The sequence below is a fragment of the Cynocephalus volans genome, chromosome 13, assembly GCF_027409185.1.
Source record: "Cynocephalus volans isolate mCynVol1 chromosome 13, mCynVol1.pri, whole genome shotgun sequence".
NCBI classification, from domain to species: domain Eukaryota; kingdom Metazoa; phylum Chordata; class Mammalia; order Dermoptera; family Cynocephalidae; genus Cynocephalus; species Cynocephalus volans.
The window spans coordinates 68,613,400-68,632,474 of record NC_084472.1 but is presented as its reverse complement, the minus strand read 5'-3'; the positions used below and the strand labels follow the sequence as shown (position 1 = coordinate 68,632,474).

At 45.5% G+C, this 19,075-nt stretch overlaps 1 protein-coding gene across 1 annotated transcript in view; it reads right to left on the bottom strand.

The window, feature by feature from the left end:
- CNDP1 (carnosine dipeptidase 1) overlaps positions 1–19,075 on the bottom strand; it is a 33,956-nt gene that overhangs the window by 13,918 nt on the left and 963 nt on the right. The window contains 10 exon segments of the mRNA XM_063076696.1: positions 150–234; positions 2,922–2,945; positions 2,948–3,072; positions 3,075–3,123; positions 7,518–7,576; positions 7,579–7,605; positions 8,277–8,439; positions 9,207–9,356; positions 11,487–11,577; positions 11,579–11,609. Coding sequence (XP_062932766.1) covers positions 150–234; positions 2,922–2,945; positions 2,948–3,072; positions 3,075–3,123; positions 7,518–7,576; positions 7,579–7,605; positions 8,277–8,439; positions 9,207–9,356; positions 11,487–11,577; positions 11,579–11,609 — 804 coding nt within the window.

Genomic DNA, 19,075 nt, shown 5'->3' with positions numbered 1-19,075 from the left:
AGCTGGGAATATAGTCTTTCTTCAACTACCTTCTTATTCAGAGCTGGTTCAGAAACCAGAGGAGGAGAGACACACAGTACACACTCCAATACAACAGTACCCTAGCAAATCATGTGATGCTTACAAAGTGACATGAAATAAAGCATTACCTAGAAGAGCAACCAAATCAGCCATTGGTTCATTAAGGATCCCACCAAAGGTTCCTGAATGAAAATCTTGATCTCTGCATTTCACCTGTAAAATAGTTAAAAGAGAAGAGGCGTACTTACTGCCTTGGTTCCTTAGCAATAGCTCTTTCATAGTGGAAGATAAGTGGTGACTCTCGGGACTCCGGTAGGTGGCCTCCAGACCTGACCTCACTTTTCATATTCCTCAGTCACGTGACACGGAGTCTCTGCCCCTCTGCATTCCTCATTTCCCATTGTCTCCCAAGTCTCCTAAAACTGGCTTCATTCCCCAACAATTCCCTTAACACTATTCCTTCCAAGATCACCAGGCCATCCTTGGCCACGTTACTGATGTTTATACAGTTGTCTTTCTCTTGGTTTCATCTCATACTGTTGATCATGCCTCTTCTCGGACACATGCTTCTTCCTTGGTTGCTGATCAACTTTCTCCTCTTTATTCTTCTCTTGCCTGCAGGACAACTCTATTGAAGTCTCCTCCAATAACTTCTTTTCTTCCTCCCACCTCTACAGCTTAAGCCTTGGCTCATTCTTCCTCTATCCACAAAGCTTCAAGAACTTGAGAACACGATTCATTTGCTACCTCCATATCCTTTAGTGTTCAGCCCTGCGGGTCTGACCTTGTACCTGAACACCAGACCTAAACATTTTGGTTGCTTACAACGTATTCCACTTGGATGTGCTTTCAGTTTCTGAAATTCAGTAGATCTAGAATAGAGCTCAGTATCTCCATCAATTACTTCCTACCAACCTGATTTCTTCTATGTACACTACATCCATTTAGTTACCAATTTCTAATGAGGTGAGTGTTTTTTAAATTTTCTCTTCAGTTCATTCCCTCCTATCTTTCCTGCCCAGCTGGTCCTTCCCTGCTCCAATCCATCTTTAATGTACTGCCAGGTCAATCTTCCTTTTAGTCACTTCAGCTTAAGACTTTTATCTTAGTAGGCAATAATACTAAGAAAAGCTCTCGAGTTTATATAGAGTCTCACTTCTAAAATCTTACGCTGCCTGATCCCACCTTCTGATCACGGCTTCCCCCCTCTCCTGTCTCTATACTGCATTCCCTGTTCTTGGTCCTCATCACAACATCCAGTCCCTCGACCTTCCAAGAATTCCCAACCTATTGTTATCCCATCTTTATTTTCTCCCTTATTCAACCTAAATACCACGGTTCATGGCTCAACCTCCCTGTGGCCAGCATCTTTGTTTGCTTTTCCCTACTCTCTCCATCACACCCGTCTGAAATGACCTCAGCCCTGGGTCAGCCTTACCTGCTTGGGCCTTCTCTGTCCCTGGCTAGTGAGCACAGCTGCAAAAAGTTATCCATCCACACGGACAGGTGACTCTCTACCTTACTACTGCCTGACACTGCTTCATGCTCTAGTTTGTTCTCTACCCCATTCCCCATAGCAACTGCTTCAAGCCATTGCTTCTCGGCAGAGAAACTTACTTCCTATTCAAAAGAAAAAAATAGAGGCCAATAGCAGGGGAGAGATTTCACACCTCTCATCTCTCTACCTCCCTGATGCCCTTGCAGAAGAGCTTAACTCCTTCTCTTGACTCAGGATCTCATCCCTTCCCCCTCCTCAGCTCCTTTGTTCTCATAAATTTTCCCCCATCCCCCCCACCTGGTCTCTCACTGCTCCCCCTAATACTGCCTGCTAAAGGCTCTGGAGTCTCTGCTCCCTCTAGCTATATCCTGTCTTGCTCTTCTTTTCACAGCCATGGTTCTTGAAAGCGGTTTCTACAGGATGGTCGCTGCTTCCTCTCTTCCCTTACACTCTCACATCGTCTAAGTGTCTGTATCTCACTAGGAGTGAGCTCCTTGAGGGCAGACTGTTTTATTCTGTCCTGTACCCCTGGGACTTAGCAACATCATTACTGGCAAATAGAATGCACCTGTTTTTCAAATGCACGTGAAAGCATGTGTGTTTTCATCTTGTCTGGTGAGTCTCTCAAGTGCCCAGGGATTGGATAGGGCATGTAGACTAATTGGGAGAAAACAGATTAAAGCTTCTAAATAACTAATTATTTGCCCAGAGGGACTTTCTGATTCTCAGTTGCATGCGTTAGCATAAGTTGCCTATATTCATAGAAAAAGAGAAAAGGAGAAGGAAACTATGCACCAGCCCTGAACTAAATATCACATGTAGTAATCACAACATTCCTGGGAGGGGACATCATTGTGCCAACTTTCGAGGTGGGTAACTAAGGCTCAGGGATTAAGACACCTGCCCAAGGCTGTACCTGTAGGAGCCAGAATTCAGATGCAGGCCTTGGCGATGTCAGTGCCCCTTCTCTTTCCCCTGCACCACCGCACTTGGGTCTCCTGCCACTGAGACCCCAGGCACACACCGTGGAGCAGGTAATGTTATGACATCCCAGCATCTGATCAGGCAGTTGCCTTATCTCTCCGTGGGCTGCTATTTCTGCCACCAAATTCCACAGCCACAGTTTCTTAACCTTTTGGTTTGTGAGTCCCAGCCCCCTATGAATTCTCTTTCCGTAAAAATGCCCATATAAGCACATCCATTCCATGTTTTGGAGCATTTGTGAACTCCCAAATTGCAAGACTTCTGTGACCCCCCCCCCCCCCCGCCCAGGCTGAATGTCCCAGGTAAGAACTTTCTCTGGGAAGAGCTTCCTCCCTTCCTCTCCAAGCACACAGGATGGATTCCTCACTCCTGCTCATGGCCCCAGAACGCCTCCCTCCATGCTCTTGTCTGAGAAGACCTCCACCATGAAGTAGCTTGTTCCCTCCGGGTTCCGAAAATGAGTGCCAGCTTCCTATGGCTGATCCACAGATTATCTGAAATTACGATGTAGTCCACGCTGGAGAAGGATCGGTCCTTCTCTTTTTTGACAAGTTCCTCTAGGGCAACAAACCAGCTTCTTCCATCCCTTCAATGATGAATTTGATATTCACGGGGAGATCCTGAATTAACAACAGAACAAAAAAATGCACAACTTGCCCATTTACCTTTTAAGATCCAGGATTTGTTTGGTTTTAAAACACATACATTAAGTTAGTATTTACGTTCAATGTATGGATGACTGTTCCCAAAAGCTCTGTTTGCAGCAATGGAGTTTTAACTGAGATTGTGAAGATTCAAGGTGATGCCCAGTGCACACACTCCAGCGCGGCTCATCAGGATAATGTTTGGTAATGAATTTGGGGAAGGAATTCCTAAAGAAAAAGCAACATCTACCCCACAGAGCTTTACTGTGCTGCTGCAGAGCAAGGTGCTTTCCTCGTTCTCCCCAAAAGAAATTTTTCAAGAAAGGTTACTCAATTACAAATCATTTTTCTGTCCTCATAATTCTGAACATGATAAATGAGAACTCGTTCCTTTGAAAGATTGTTAAGCCTCAGGATAATTTTTATTTCAAGTATCTGTTATTTTTCAGCTGTGATTTCAATCTGCCTTTTAACTTATTCAGAGGCTTTGATCTTGAAGCAAAATGAAACTTGAGTTTTTCTCTAGTTAATATTAGGGCACAGAATAGCTCCTTTAAAACTTTTACAACATGCCTCTTCCCCATTTAGCTTTGATCTTTTCGTATCTTTATAATTTATAACTTCATATTTTTGAGAGCCACATTAAGGGGAGAGGTCAAAATCTTTTCCTAGAGCACAGAACATATATGCAAGGGAACTCTCCAAGTAATTACATGATGATAAACGGCACAGCATAAACATGCTGATCAGTTCTAAGGAGGGGGCTCGACTCCCCTCTGATAAACAGAGGATTACGTGTTAGAAAACAAGTCGGAAAGAAAAAGGAAAGAAGTTGAATGCCTAGCTCAGCTGTACACCAAAAGACCTTATTTTCCATTAATAATGATTTACTGTATGTTATCAAATGTCTAGAAGAGAGATCAAATGTTCACATCACAAAGAAATGATTGTTTTGCAATGATGAATATGCTAATTACCCTGATTTGATCACCACACATTGTATACATGTATTAAAATATAACTCTGTACCCATAAAAATGTATAATCAATGTTTCAATAAAAAAATAAACTTTATTCTGAATTGGATTATAAAAGATTTTCTTAAAACATAGCTGAGTAATATTTCATTTTATGAATGCACTGTATGTTCAGAAACGAATGTCCCACATAAAACATTTTGGTTATTTCCAGTGTCTCATCATTTTAACTAATTCTCAATAAAGAGTATCATTACTTTTTAAAAAAAACAGAAAGAAAAGCAGTTGGATAAAGGCGTTTGGGGATAATGATTCATTCAAATGCGTCACTTGTGTTTCTGTGTATCTCAGGAAGTCAACCTAAAGTTCTGAAATCTTAATATTCCTAAGTTCTTTATTAACGTTAAAGTAGCAAACAATTGCTGAGAAGTAGTTGGAAATCCTAAGAGTTTTCTGGCAAATCATGTTTAATAAAATACAAACCAATAGCTGCTACGTGTTGGAGGGCCAGCAGGCAGATCTGCAGGTTGCCGTCCACACTCACCTCTGCACTGTGAAGTGTGCACTTGAACCCCTCACCCCCTCAGTGAGAGCGTGTGTTGTGCTGCTGTGTGGTCCAGCGCTCTGCAGGCAGGACGAGAGAGGGGAGCAGAGAGGATCTAACCCACCGAAGGCCGGGTGCCATGAGAGCACCTCTGCAGACGTCTCTTCATTTAACCTTCTCACACACCCAAGAGGTAGAAATTATCATTCCTAGTTCACAGATGAGGAAAATGAGGCTTAGAGAGATTAACCGACTTGTCCACAGGCACTGAATATTTCTTATGTTTTGTTTTTGAGTAGGTAACTTTGAGAGTTGAAATTTTAAAAATAAAGCAGTGCTGGCCGGCTAGCTCAGTTGGTTAGAGCGTGGTGCTGATGACACCAAGGTTCAGGGTTCCATTCCTGTACCAGCGGCCACCAAAAAAAAAAAAAAAAAAAAAATGAGCAAAACAGATTTTGGCCTTTATACATAGGAACTTTCTTACAAATATTGCTTATTCCTTAGAAAAAAGAAAAATAAAAGAAAAGAGAGGAAGAAAGGAAAGAAGAAAGGAGGGAAGGAAGGAAGGGAGAGAGAGAGAGGGGAAAAAGAAAGAAAGGAAAGAGAGAAAGAGAGAGAGGGAAGGAGAGCGAGAGAAGCCAAGGCCGCATGCAATGTTTGGGGCTTATTTAGTGCAAGCATCATGGATAAGAAGGTGGCTTTGTAGTGGTCAGCAGGACCCAGCCAGAAATAGGTTCTGATTTATTGAGTTTGTCTTTCTCAGCCAAATAATGGAGTTGAGTCCAGAGTAGTTAACTCCTCTCTCATCTGCCTATGTCTCAAGAGAAGATAAACTCCTGAAAGAGAAGGCCCTGGCATCTGATGAACAGCCTCCAAGACAGGCCCCCTAGAAGGACATCTGCTGTGATGGATGGCACTTGGGAGCAGCACTGTCAGTATCTAAGCCTGAAGCCTCAAGCTGGGCAGGGCTGCTCCACCGGCGCGTTTATCCTGTGCAGACGGTGCCCTGAGGTGGCTCTGCCCAGCACAGGTGATACGCAGAAACTTAGGCCTCAAACCTCCTCTGTCTCCAAAGGGGACCACTCCCCAGAGCCTTCTGCCTGGGGCAGAGGGAGGATGGGCACGAGGTTTGTGCTGTGAGTCATGCCATTTTCTTCTTTGTCTGTAAACCCCACAAATGGGCCCTGTTTTCTTCTTCAATTTCCAGTGTTCAAAAGTGCTCAGTGCAATGAAGCCATGTAAGTAAGAGGAGGAAAAGGTTGAAAGGCTGTCTGTTTTTAAGGTTACTCCACGAAATCCTTCTGCACACAGGTTCCAGAGCTGATGACTTGTGAGGATGAGTTTGGAAGCAGCTCTAATTCCCATGCATGTCCCACCACTTGCAAAGCTAGCACATAGCCTCCTTGCGGTTGTAACACTGCAAGGAATAATGTTTCTAGGAGCTGCTTCTGAATATTTCTGTATGATTGCAAAATTGCCGACATCAGACTTCCTATTCCAAACTGTACTTCGAGGAATGTTGAACAATGGACACCCAGTAAGTTGGATCTGAGCAGAAGAGAAACTAGTTCTAGAGCTTTCTAGAATGCTAAGGCTTTCTCACTGTGTCCCAGAAGTCCCAGAGCCATGAAGCAGGTCCAGTGTGAACCAGGGAGTGAGGTGCAAACACCCAAAGCCAGGCCCATGGACATCTGCACTTGCAGCCCCAGGACCTCCCGTAGTGCCTGGCACACAGTATTCCCACAACTTTGAAGTCCAGGGAGCAGACAGCAGGTTGGCTTCCCATGGCAAGGGCCTTGGGAGTCATGGTAGTGACTGTCCTCCCCTCTCACGCAATTTCAAGCCGGAAGCTGCCTCCTTCCTCACAAGTTTCCCTGAACACAGAGCTGGCCCAGCAACAATGGGGGGGTCCTCCCAACACGCAGGTTCCCAGATGTCCTGGGTGGTGGGTGGGAGGGGGCTGGCAGCGAAGGTCCAGGCTGTCCCCACCTCAAGGTTGCTTAGGATCCATGCAGGCCATTTCTGTGTGAAATGAAAATAGGGATTGAGACACGCAGTGTCAGAGAGCTGGCCACCTGGATCGATGTGCTCATTTCCACAGGATGGAATCGGAGGCCAAGAGGTCAGGTCACTTGCCCATGGCCACACAGCTAGGTTCAATCCTCTCTTGGAGTCTGAGCACGTTCATGAGTAGAAGAGAAGAGAGTAGTTTGAGATGAAACCATTTCTTTGAGAACACATTATGAGACAGTTAAAAATGAAAATCTGGATTTACCAATAATGTTCTCTGGTGGCCGGAAAGAGAGGGCCCACCCCATTCAAAGCTGCACTCTGCCCTCCTCCCAGACACCTCTGTGGCTGTCTAATGAGGACTACTGGGCTCTCAGGAAAAGAGATCCAAGGATTCAGACAGAATGTCAAGTAGCAGAGATTTCTGTCTTGATCATTTGCAAAGCACCTGATATATTTTTTAAAGTGACTGAGTGTATTTGTTAACAAAATCACACTTCGTGATAAGAAGGAAGGTAAGACAAAAAAAGATAAGAGTTAAAAACAAGGGCAAGTCCCAGCAGACAGTAACTTAGCCACAGGCTCATCCTGTTTTTTGCTGTTTTGTTTTTGAATGTGGTAACAGCATTGTAGGCTCAATCCATACTGGACGGATGGAGCTGTCACTTGTGAAAGTTCCCCTAAGCTTCCCAAGCCTTACTCTTGTCATCTGTGAAGCAGATGTAGTTATAGTGCACACCTCTGAAGACTTCTGGGGACAGTAAGTGACATGGGGAGTGTTCTCGAGCGCCCACACTCCTCCTGCTCCTGTTCTCTCCCAGACACGACTGGCCCCCTACTTGCTCCAGGGCTCCGAGGGCGCTCACAGCGCTCATCCAAACTAACACAGGGCCTTTGTGTCCATCGTTCCTCGTTCGTAAAGTTTTCCTTTAGAAATGAGAGAAGAATTTTCAGAAGAGCATAGACACCTCTGGCAAGTTGAGTGAGTTAAAAAACCAATGTCTTTTTACGGGTAACAATTTTAGGTGTTTTCTAATATTACAGGCACAGATCTTGCTCTGAAATGACAAAGTACGATTTCTTATGGGCAGATAGTGTGGTCATCAGCTAGTCAGATAAAATAAGCTGATGTGAAATATACAGATCCCATTGACCTTCATGGTAATTAGCTATTTCATTGGCATTCAAGAAAGGACCTGAGGATTTGAGTCAGAACGACACGTGGCAGAGCCTGTCATTGTGATATTTTACAATTAGCAGAATGAAAAAAAGATACATGCATATCTTTATTAAACTTTCTCTTTTCCTTATAAAATATGAACTACATTTGTTATTTTTAAAAAGGAAAATGTGTGACCTAGAAGACTATTTTCGTCACAGCCAAAGATCCCTCATCCAGGGCACAAAGTTTCATAGTTTCTTTCACAAATGAAAGGAAATCAGCCTCACTGACCCAGCAGGTAGACTATGACAGCAGCATTTCTATTCATCCTTAACAATGACAGGTTAAGACCTGGAGCCTAGGGGCAGAGTCACATCTTAAATTCCTAAACCTCGTAAGCAAGCCCTTATCATGCGCCAGCCCGGCCCATCACCACTATTCACCTCCGTCAGCGTGTAAATGTCCGTGAGCCACCTGTCCTCCTGTTTAGCAGGCTGCACGTCCAAGTGGCTGTAGAAGCACACAGCGGGTTTCTTCAGATCGTTCCCCAGTTCAGCTAGTATGACGGGAGGTATGGGAAGGCTCTGACCATCAGGCAACTGCAGAAAGATAATGGATCACATTTTTAAAAAAACACTGTATTGTTCTTCCTGACAATTCAGAGACTTGACATGAGGAATCCTTCCCATTCTACCCCTCGGGCCCTGTAGAGCCCACATCATTTTTCTGAGCATCACTTTCTCCATCTCTAAAATGGGTACCATGAGACACTTTTAATTAAAATACAAAACATAATTAAAAGTAAAGTACTTCCTTTATACACATTGACAATATTATAGTTAGTTGAACGTGTTCTTGCATATGAACTCAGATCTCAACTGGCTTAAATTAGGCCATCAGAGTCCCAGAAAACATGGACCACTCCTAGGTTCATCGATGCTAAAGCAGGTGGCAGGGGACGTTTAAGGTTCAGGTTGCCGTCACAATGTAGCCTGGATTCTCATGAAAGAATGCAGCTCTGTATATGGACCCTTTGATAACAATGCATATGAATTTAGGGGGAAGGACAATTTGGGGGACATTTGAACCATGTGAGCAGGAAGTGAATAGTGGGTTGGGGTCCTTTCTATACCATTGGACCTTCGCTCCACCTGCGTCCAGTCCCAGCCCCAGCCCCACCCCCAGAGTCCTGACATGACTAGAAATCATAAGACAATCTAGACACGAGGTGGAATATTTCTTCATTATTGGGAATCGAGATTACGGGGGTTTTGGTTGAGGATCAGGGTCAGCCCACCACCAGATGGACGCATGGCTGATGTCCACAGGGTGGTGGCTCCTTAGGTCGCAGGGAGACTGCCCGCACCTGCTGAGCGCCCATGTCCACGGTGTCCACGCTGGCCCCCAGGCTCTGGAGCTTGTCTGCAGCCACGTCCATCATTTGGAAGAGCTCCTGTCTGAAGCGAGGTGTGGGTTGAACAGAATCGCTCTCAACGGCCACCCACTCCTTCAGCGTCTGTGAGTAAAAGCAACAAGGCGGTCAGCATGAGGGGCGACCCCACGTCCACTGGGGGTGGGGACAGTGCAAGGACAGGAGATGGCAGGAGATGGCAGGTCGCTGGGTACTCTATAGGGGCTCAAGCCCTGGAGACCATGCTGGTAAACACGGTAAACATCAAAAGCATCCAGCCAATGAGCTAGTGGCTGGTTAGAACCTGGAGGTCAGAGACGCCTGGTTAATACAGACTAGGCAGGACAGGTGGGAGGAAGCTTCTTCCTAATACCCGGCCTGAGCCTTCATTGGGTCCTGCAGGTTTGTGAAGAGGGGCAAGTTCCTGCCCGCTGTTCCTAGTCATTAAGAACTGAGCGGGCTGGCTGGTTAGCTCAGTTGGTTACAGCACAGTCTTATAACACCAAGGTCAAGGGTTTGGTCCACCTGCCAGCCAGCCACAGGAAAAAAAAAAAAAAAAAAAAAAAAACAAGAGCTGGCGGGCTCTCCCCAGCTGGGCAGCCAGGCTTTCTCCAGGACTCTTGGCTTCCCACAAATGCCCCTGGAGGCCTCTGGGTCACTTAGGTCACATGGATTTAACCTCAGCTGTGCTGCAGGGCTCCTCCTGACACCTTTGCACTTAGACTTTGTGGCTGGCCCTCCCTGCACCTCTAGGACCCAGTGGGCAGCCTGACCCAGTGCTAAACTCCTCTGATGTAGGTGGCAGCTGCAGTTCCTGACACTGGTCCTGCCTGATATAGCGTGTGACTCTAGCTAGGTTCCTCAACCTCTCTTAGCCGCAGTTTTCTCATTTGTGCTAGGAGAGCTCTGGTGGAGCTTAACTGAGATAATGTGTGTGTGAGACTTAGCACCCAGCAGACACTCAGTAAATGCTGGCTAATGCTGAATTAATAATAATCATTCACATCCACATGTTGGCACCTGAGTGGCTTATACTGGGATAGGCATCGTTTTAATGAAAACTACACTATTTTGCGTGACTGACCTTAGACTCCCCTCCCTCACTTATTTTGGTTCACTCTCTCTATCCTGGTTACAGCACTGTTACTTTTATTATACAGGAATTTATTTAATCTTAAGTGAATGTTGTGTTTTACGTTTTTAAACTGAACTTCATAGGGTAGTGCTGCTGAGTTCTCCCTAAACCACATGGATGTGGGTACGTTTGAGGAACTTGGGAAGAGGAAACGTTTTGGCCGAAAGGCCCAAATCAGCATTGATCCCCACCACACGCCGTTTCTCAGCCCCTTGTTAATTCCAGCTTGTTCTGGAAATCCCACTCTGAAAATCCGAGAGGCATTTATGTCAAGTTTATATTACAGTAAGAAGAAGGATTACATGATGGTCAAGCTTAGGAACAGTGGTCCGGACACCCGGCTTCGTGCCTTTAGCATGAAACACAAAGGTTTCACATCTACTTGTTCGAAAAATGATATTCCTGAAATTGGTTGATTGATCCAATAAACGTATATTGAACACCTATCACATGCCAGACAGGAGACCTTGAGGAGCTCCCAGGCTGGTGAGCACAAACAATTGCCCTCAGTGTGGGGGCTGTGGTGGTGGCCCAGATGCCCAGGTGGGGGTGAGGGAGCCCAGGAGAGGGGGACGAGACTGCGGGACATAGCAGCTCCTGCTCCTCCCACTCACTCCTCCCTGTCCTCTTCTGCTCCCTCTTTCCCCTTCCTCCTCCACATTCATGCCCATGCCATGTGCAGACAGCGTAGGGTGAGCTAGGAGTAAAGGTGAGCCTTAAACAAACACTGACACTGAACTTTGCAGAGCTCTCCAGCTCTCCAGCTCTGTCTGGACCTCACCTAGAGCCAGGTGGTTTTATTTACAGGTTAATCTGATGGACCAGAGTAAACGTGAGCCCAGCAGAGTCTGCTGGTCATCTCTCAATGGATGTCCCTAGATCAGGTGTGCTGGAATGAGCTGAGAGTGCCCCTTTTACAAGGAGTGGTCAGGAGGGATCTCTTACATAGATCTAGTGAATACTGATTAATGAGGAGTCATAGGCATTTTAAATGCAATTAAGTTGTCAGGCCAAAAATTCTACATCTCCCAGCAAATAATCATTTCACCCAGATACCAAGGGGCATCATCCAAGCTTTTTGTACGTATGGTTTCTCCTACCTGCACAAATTCATTCTGATGGAGATCGATGTATCAGAAGATGCTTTCTATCAGGCTGGGGGGTGGTGAGGACAAGGGGACATCCCCCTTCAAGTAGCAGCAGCCAAGCAAGGAGAGATGAGCCTGTGAAGGGTTGATGGGGAGGAACAATTGAAAATAAACACTGGCTTTTGGACTCTCATCTTTCAAACAGTCGAAGGAAGGCTGTTACCCAACACAGCTGTTTCAATTCAGTTAAGACTAAAATAACAGAAGGTGGTAGAACTAGAAATTTCTTTCTTTTTTTTTTTTTTTGCTTCATCTTTCTCCAAACACTTCATTTTCAATGCTAACACATTTTAATAAGACAGAAACCAAGTTAACAAGCTTGTCCTTAAAGAACATAATTCAGTTTATTCCTAGGTTGTAGTCTTTCTTTCGCTCCTTATGAAGGTAAGTGCACCTTCCAGGTGTGAAGGGTACATTTGGAAGAGAGAAGAGTGAGGTCTCACACACACACACACACACACACACACACACACACACACATAACTTCTATATGGGGTGAACCACTTTATGAGAAAAAATAATTTGTGAGGAAAGCCTAAAATCCTCTGCAGTATTATGGGGCTTCTTTTCACCAGCTCCTGAAGTTAGAATACTTTAAAAAGAAAGCAAGGGGAATATCCATAATTACCTGAAAAGCCCATTAAAAAATCTTCATTTTCTATTTATATATCTGTGTGAAGTCAGATTTTCTTCAACCAGTTCTTCAACCAGAACAGCAAATTTAGTTGTGTTAAGTCAGACATTAAAGATATTTGGAAAGAATAAAACAATGTCATTCTTCTCACTAAGTACTTTTAAATAATGTTTTAGAATAAATTCTTGTTTTTTATAAAATAAGTTATTTATGTCACCGTGTAATGGATTTATTGTCGTTATTTTAAAATAAATGAATAAGTAAAAATTTTCAAAAAAAAAAAAAAAAAAGAAAGCAAGCAAGCAAAATAAACGGATAAATGATGCTGTGATAAATGACATTGGGGGACTGAAAATCAGCCAACTTGGAAGACCCCAGAGTGCAGCTCTGTCTTTCTGGCTCCCTGCCACCTCTCTGGCACTCTCTTCAGCCACTGATGGGTCCATCCCTCCCTCACCTCTGAATGAGGGACCTGCCCAGAACTCTGGTCTCCTCCCTTCTCAGTCACCCTCAGCCCGTGGTGGTGGCAGGCTGGGCATGTGGTCTCCCCTGTCCACGCCTGTGAGATAACTCTCCCACAGCATTATGCCAGGACCCAAGAGAGGTCCTGCATTTCTCAGACCATGGATCTCTGTAGAATGAAGAACTCAGAGCCAAGTGAACGGACCACACTCATGAGCTGGCCATGAATTTCGGGGACTACCTTGGACCCTCCACCAGCCTGGAGCCTGTGGGTGTGGATGCAGGGATGGAATCCACTTTCCTTCTCTCTTTTCCTGACCAAATCCCTCCCCCTGCAAGCATGAACATGCATGACCTTGAGCGAGGGGTGCTGATAAGAAGCAATAGTCATGGTGGTGTCATGGGGAGCTCATGGGCCCAAATGTCAGGAGGGCCCTCGCATCAAGTTCAGCCCTGCCAGATCCCAGCTGTGCTACTTTGAGCAAGTTACTTTGCCTCTCTGAGCCTTAATTTCCTCAACTAACATCAGGGGCTTGGCCTCACTGTTGCCAAGGACCCAATCAATCAGATATTGAAAAGCATGTGGCTTTGAGTGAAGAGGTCACTGGCTGCCAATATAGCAAGCAGCCAGAGTGACCTGAAAGGCAGACAGTGTCATCATGGGAGCAGAGAGGACAGAAATTAGGATGAACGCTGAGGGAGAAGGGGAGCAGGCTTGGGGAGGGGTCAGCAGGATAGCGGCTGACATTCAGGGCAGAAGTGTTTTTTGTTTGTTTTTTTCTGGCTGGCCTACTGGGATCTGAATGCTTAACCTTGGCATTGCAACACCATGCTCTAACCAACTGAACTAACCAGCCAGATCAGGCCAGAAGTTTTTGACTTTGGAAGTTTCCTTTCCCTTTTTTTGAAGTAGGAAAGTATATCAAAACGCTCTAATAAGATAGTTTAAATTTTGAAGTCCAGAATAATTACCCCCATACAGGGCAGTTGCCAAAAAAAAAAAAAAAAAAAAAAACAATTGTGCATTTAGGGTTCAGATCTCTGCACTGGCTAGCCACCAAAAGAGAAAAAGAAAAAGAAATAAACCAGAATAATCATAACTTTTTCAAAGAACACCAGTTTAAAAATCGGCAAAGGATTTAAATAGACATTTCTCCAAAGAAAGTATACAAATAGCCAATAAGCACATGAAAAGATGCTTGACAACATTAGCCATGGGGAAATGCAAACCTTAAGAATAATCATAAACTATCAAGAAGTGTGCTACTGGCTGAAGGATACACAAACACATCAGTCAGACAGAATTGAAAGTTCGGAAATGAACTCTCATATTTACGAAGAACTGATTTCCAGCAAAGGTGCCGAAATAATCCAGTGGGGCAGAAAATAGACTTCTTACCAGATGGCGCCAGGACAACTGCACGTCCACATGCAAAGGATGAAGTTGGACCTGTTCCTCACACCATGTGCAAAAATTAACTCCAAATGTGTCAAAGACCTAAATGCAAGTGTTAAACCCATAGAACTCTTAAAAAAATATAGGCACAAATCTTCCTAACCTTCAATCAGGCAATGGCTTCTTAGCTATAACACCAAAAGCACAGGCAACCAAAGAAAAACAGATAAATTGGACTTCATCAAAAACAAAAATGTTTATGTTTCAAAGGACACAATCAAGAAAGTGAAAAGAAAACCCACAGAATGGGAAAAAAATGCAAATTATATATCCAATAAAGAACTTGTGTCTATTATTTAATGAACTATTACAATTTAATAATAAAAAGACAAATAACCCAATTTAAAAATGGGCAAAGGATTTGAATAGACATTTCTCCAAAGAAAATATAGAAATGACCGATAAGCACATGAAAACATGCTCGACAACATTAACTATGGAGAAATGAAAATCCAATCACAATGAGACACCACTTCATACCCACTGGGATGGCTAGAATCAAAAAGTCATATTTCAAGTGTGGAGAAATTACAACCTTTACACACTGCTGGTGGAAATGTAAAATGGACCAGCTGCTTTGCAAAACAGTCCGGCAATTCCTCAAACGATTAAATATGGAGTTTCCATGTGACCCAGCAGTTCCACTTGTAAGTGTATACACAAGAGAAGTGCAAACATATGTCCATACAGAAACATGGACATGGATGTTTACAGCAGCATTATTCACAGTAGCCAAAAGGCAGAAACAACCCAAATGTCCGTCAACAGACGAACAGATAAAAAAAATGGGGTGTATCCACATGATGAAATATTATTTGACCATACAAAGGGATGAAGTTCTTGGCCATAAAAAGGAATAAAGTACTGACACATGCCACAGCACAGATGAGCCTTGAACACATCTGTCGCATTTATATGGAAGTCCAGAGTAGACAAGTTCATAAAGACAGAAAGTAGATTGATGGTTACCTAGGGGACAATGGGGGGTGACTGCTAATGAGTAGGATGTTCTTTCTGGGTGATGAAAATGTTCTAAAACTGATCGTGGCAACAGTTGTACAACTCTGGATATGCTAAAAAACATTGAATTCCGCACTTTAAATGGGTGAATTGTAAGGTATATGAACTATATCGCAATACAGTCATTATAAAAAATAATAGTATAGCCACTCATTTCACAATACAAATGTATTATTGAGTATGAGAAATGTACTAAGCAGTGTTTAAAATCAAGATAAAAGTGAGCCATGCCTTCCACGAATGGATCAAGAACTTGGTCCAGTAGATGGTGCTGATGAGCTGTTCACGATCCCTCTGTGGCCTCAGTTAGTAAGAGAATGAGGCTGGATCCCCAAGCTCTGTGGGACAGAGCCAAGAGCCAGGGTGGCACACAGGCAGGTGGGAGTGGCTCCTGTGGGCCTCCAGGAACTCAGGGCACCCAGGAAAACTTTAATGTAGGCTCTCTGAGACAACATAGGCTGTTTTTTGTAACCCATTTTTCTAAATAAAAATTCAAACTTTTATTGTTTTTTTATTCAGAAAATTTTCATTAAAAAGAAAGTTTGGTTTTTTTCCCTTTTGCTGCTAGCTGGTGTGGGATCCAAACCCTTGACCTTAGTGTTATTGGCAACATTGTCGGTTTGGTGGTTTTTTTTTTTTTTTTTTTGGTGGCTGGCTGGGACCAGGTAAAGTTATTTGGTGCTCCTCTCCAGTGCAAAATAAAAAGAGAAATGTGAAGAAGCCACCGCAGGAGAAGAAGGAAAGCAGCAGCTGTCAGGAGAGAGAACAGTTCAGATGTCAGTGGGAGCCCATGCCTGGGCGTGGAGGCGCGGCTGGGCCGGGCTCACTCTACAGGGCTGGTCACGGTGGGGCGGTCCTGGCAGCGGGGCTCTGGCACAGCGTGCTGTCACTCCACCTCTCACTGCCTGTGCGTTTCTCCCTCTCCACGGCTGCTGCCGCACTTTTGACCCCAGGCCCAGAGGACTGGCTGTGGGTGCGAATCCTGCCCTTAAGGTCTCTGGATGGGATCTTTGCTTCCCTCCCTCATGCTCCTTTATCTTCTGTCCGTTTCCTTGCGTTGTAGTCATGCTTGATCTTGAACTACTCGTCCAACGAAATCAGGGGATTTAGAGAGTTTACTACTGGCCTCTTGCCTTTGCAGAAAGAAGAAAGAGGAGCTGGGTAGGGCTGGCTGGTTAGCCACGTTGTTAGAGCGTGGTGTCATAACACGGAGGCCTGAGTGTTCAGATCCGCACACTGGCCAGCCGCCAAAAAAAAGAAGAGACGGGGGCTGGAGAAGGGGACGGTGAAAATGGGGGCTTGGGGTTAGGGGCCAGGGCAGGGGTGTCCTGGTCATAGAATGTATTCTTGAGGGAGGGGACAGGTAGCTCTGTGGAGGTTGATCAGCTCTCCCTTGGCCATGGGACACTTATGAGAAATTCTCTTGCTCAGGAGTTCCAAGCGCCCTGTGCTTGGTCTTATCTTTAAAAATTTATCTTTAAGTACTTCAACTTTTAGGAGGATGTCCACACCCTCTGCTGTGCTAACCACTGCCCTCCCGGCCCTTCCTCCCACTGCGTTCTGTCAGTCGCAGGCAGGGCTTCAGCATCCCGCCCTCCCCTGGCTCTAGCCGACAGCTGGAGGGAGCTGCACGGTCTGTGTGCTGAGCCGTCGGAGCCTTGGCTCTGGCCTGGACTGCCTCGACCGACCGAGGACATGCGCCTGTCTCCCACCGAGCAGCAGGGATCCCAGACGAAGGCTGGGGGCGGGGGCTGGGAGCAAACCCTCTGCTGCTGCTGCTGGTTTCACTCTTTGTTCTGACACTGAATAGAATAAAGAATAGAAAGTGAAAGCGTTCTTGCCTCCACCCTGCAGGGCCTGGGCCAGCAGTGGGTCCTTGGGTACGTTAGCCAGACCCTTTTCCATGGGAAGAAACTTTAGTGCCAGGTCAACTTGGACACCAGGAATTTGACTCACCATGTCCTCTAGAGTCCTTGTGTGACTGTTGGAAGAGGATGCTCAGTCCTGTTTCTGCTTTTTTTTTTTTTTCTCTTTTAAAGGATGACCGGTAAGGGGATCTCAGCCCTTGGCTTGGTGTTGTCAGCACCACGCTCAGCCAGTGAGCAAACCGGCCATCCCTATATGGGATCCGAACCCACGGCCTTGGTGTTATCAGCACCGCACTCTACCGAGTGAGCCACGGGCCGGCCCCCTGTTTCTGCTTTGATGAGATTGTGATAACAAGAAATGTTTTATCAGCCTAGATTATCTCACCATGGTAAGGTTGAAAAAACAAGAAGAAACAGGCTTTTCTGGATTCTGCTGATTCCCTGCAGATAGAATAACTCACTCTGGCAGCAAGTCCCCAAGTGAGGAAGGAGGCACCTGGGGCATGGCTTTCTCTGGAGAGCAGCCCGGACAAACTGTGGGATGGAGGAAGCAGTTTCAAAAGCAAAATTCCCCAGAAAGTCCCAAGAACTGTGTTTCTGCACCATCCTCTAGTCAGGTCTGATCAGTGGGTTTGACCCCAAGAAGAGCTTTGGCTGAGGCCAAGTTTAGCTTAGACTCATTCCCAGAACCAAAGGTGATGCCCGCACGCCACGTGCAAATGGCTGGACATACTAACAAAGGACACCCTGTCTGCCAGGATGCTAGCAGAGCCCTTGCCTGAATGTCAGGCAGGGCTGTAAGAAGTTAGAAGTTACCAGAAGCCAGGTTGGGAGAGAAACAGCGCCAGTCATGGGTGGCTCAGGGCAGGTGGCAAGGGCTCTGAAACAGGGACCACAGCAGCCACCATGCAATGACAAGGGTACACACAAGATAATGCATAAGCAGCACCAGCATCCGCAGCCCGCGGCCCACGCAGAGGACTCTATCCTGGATAGGGGACAGCTAGTCCAACAACCAGGAGGCCACCGGAAAGAGAAAGTTTGCATAGGCAGCAAGTGTTGCTAGTGTGACAGCGGCTGAAACTACGTTGGCTCTGACCCTGTGTACACCCTCCAGTCTGGCCAGGGATCAGGACCTCTCCAAACATCAACCAGAGGGACAGCTCAGACTTTTACCCCCTCCAGAGCCTTCTGTCATCTGGAAACACGAGGGGCAGCTTGTAGCAAATGATAAAGAGTGAATGAACTAACGGAGATACTTGGTTTTTCCTCCACAGGAAGGAATCTAATGACAATTAAGTTGATACAGTGAAATATACTATACCGGTGACAGCACTGTCACCAGATAAAGCCAGATTGTGAGCCCCTCCATGGCAAGAGCATGCCTTTGATTCAGTTTTGAGAGGTGAAAGGTGTAAGTCCCAAGCCTTCAATGGGTTTGTGCTGACACTGTAGCCAGAACCCAGGTGAACTGTCCCCCACCAGAGCCACTCACTGCCTTCTTTTTTAATTCTCATTTGAGTGACCTTTGAGTAGAAATGTTAATAGGATAAATACCTGCAGGAGAGATTGAGTGATCTCAGGAAACAGCAGATGACATCAGGTGTTCTGGCAGCAGAACTAGAGAGAGAAGGACGGGGGTGTGGGGTAACGTCAGTGGGAGCTGAGAACCAGGACAGACCGGGATTTAGGACAGAAGGAGGGGGTTGACTAGGAAGAGAATGGAGATTTCTCCAGGAGTCAGAAGAAGACGGCCCAGTGGAGACCTGGTGGGGCCAAATGCAGCTGTCTCCAAAGAACACCTTTCTTTTTTCTAGAAACCTGTAATTACCAAATACTCTAAAGCTTACAGCCAAATTGTTCTGACTTCAAAGCCAGGGGCTTTAGGTGTCCTTGACAGCTGGGAAGCAAGGTTTAAGGGATAAAGGGAAAAATAAATTCCAGGACTCGGCTGCCTTTTGGAACAGTATCCAGGGCTACTTTCTTAGTTGTGAACAAAAGTTCTACAAATGGAAATTCAAAAACAAGGGCACATTCAAGGAAAGGGCAGGGACTTTCCTGTCCCTTTGCATTAGTTTCCCAGGGCTGCTGTAACAAAGTA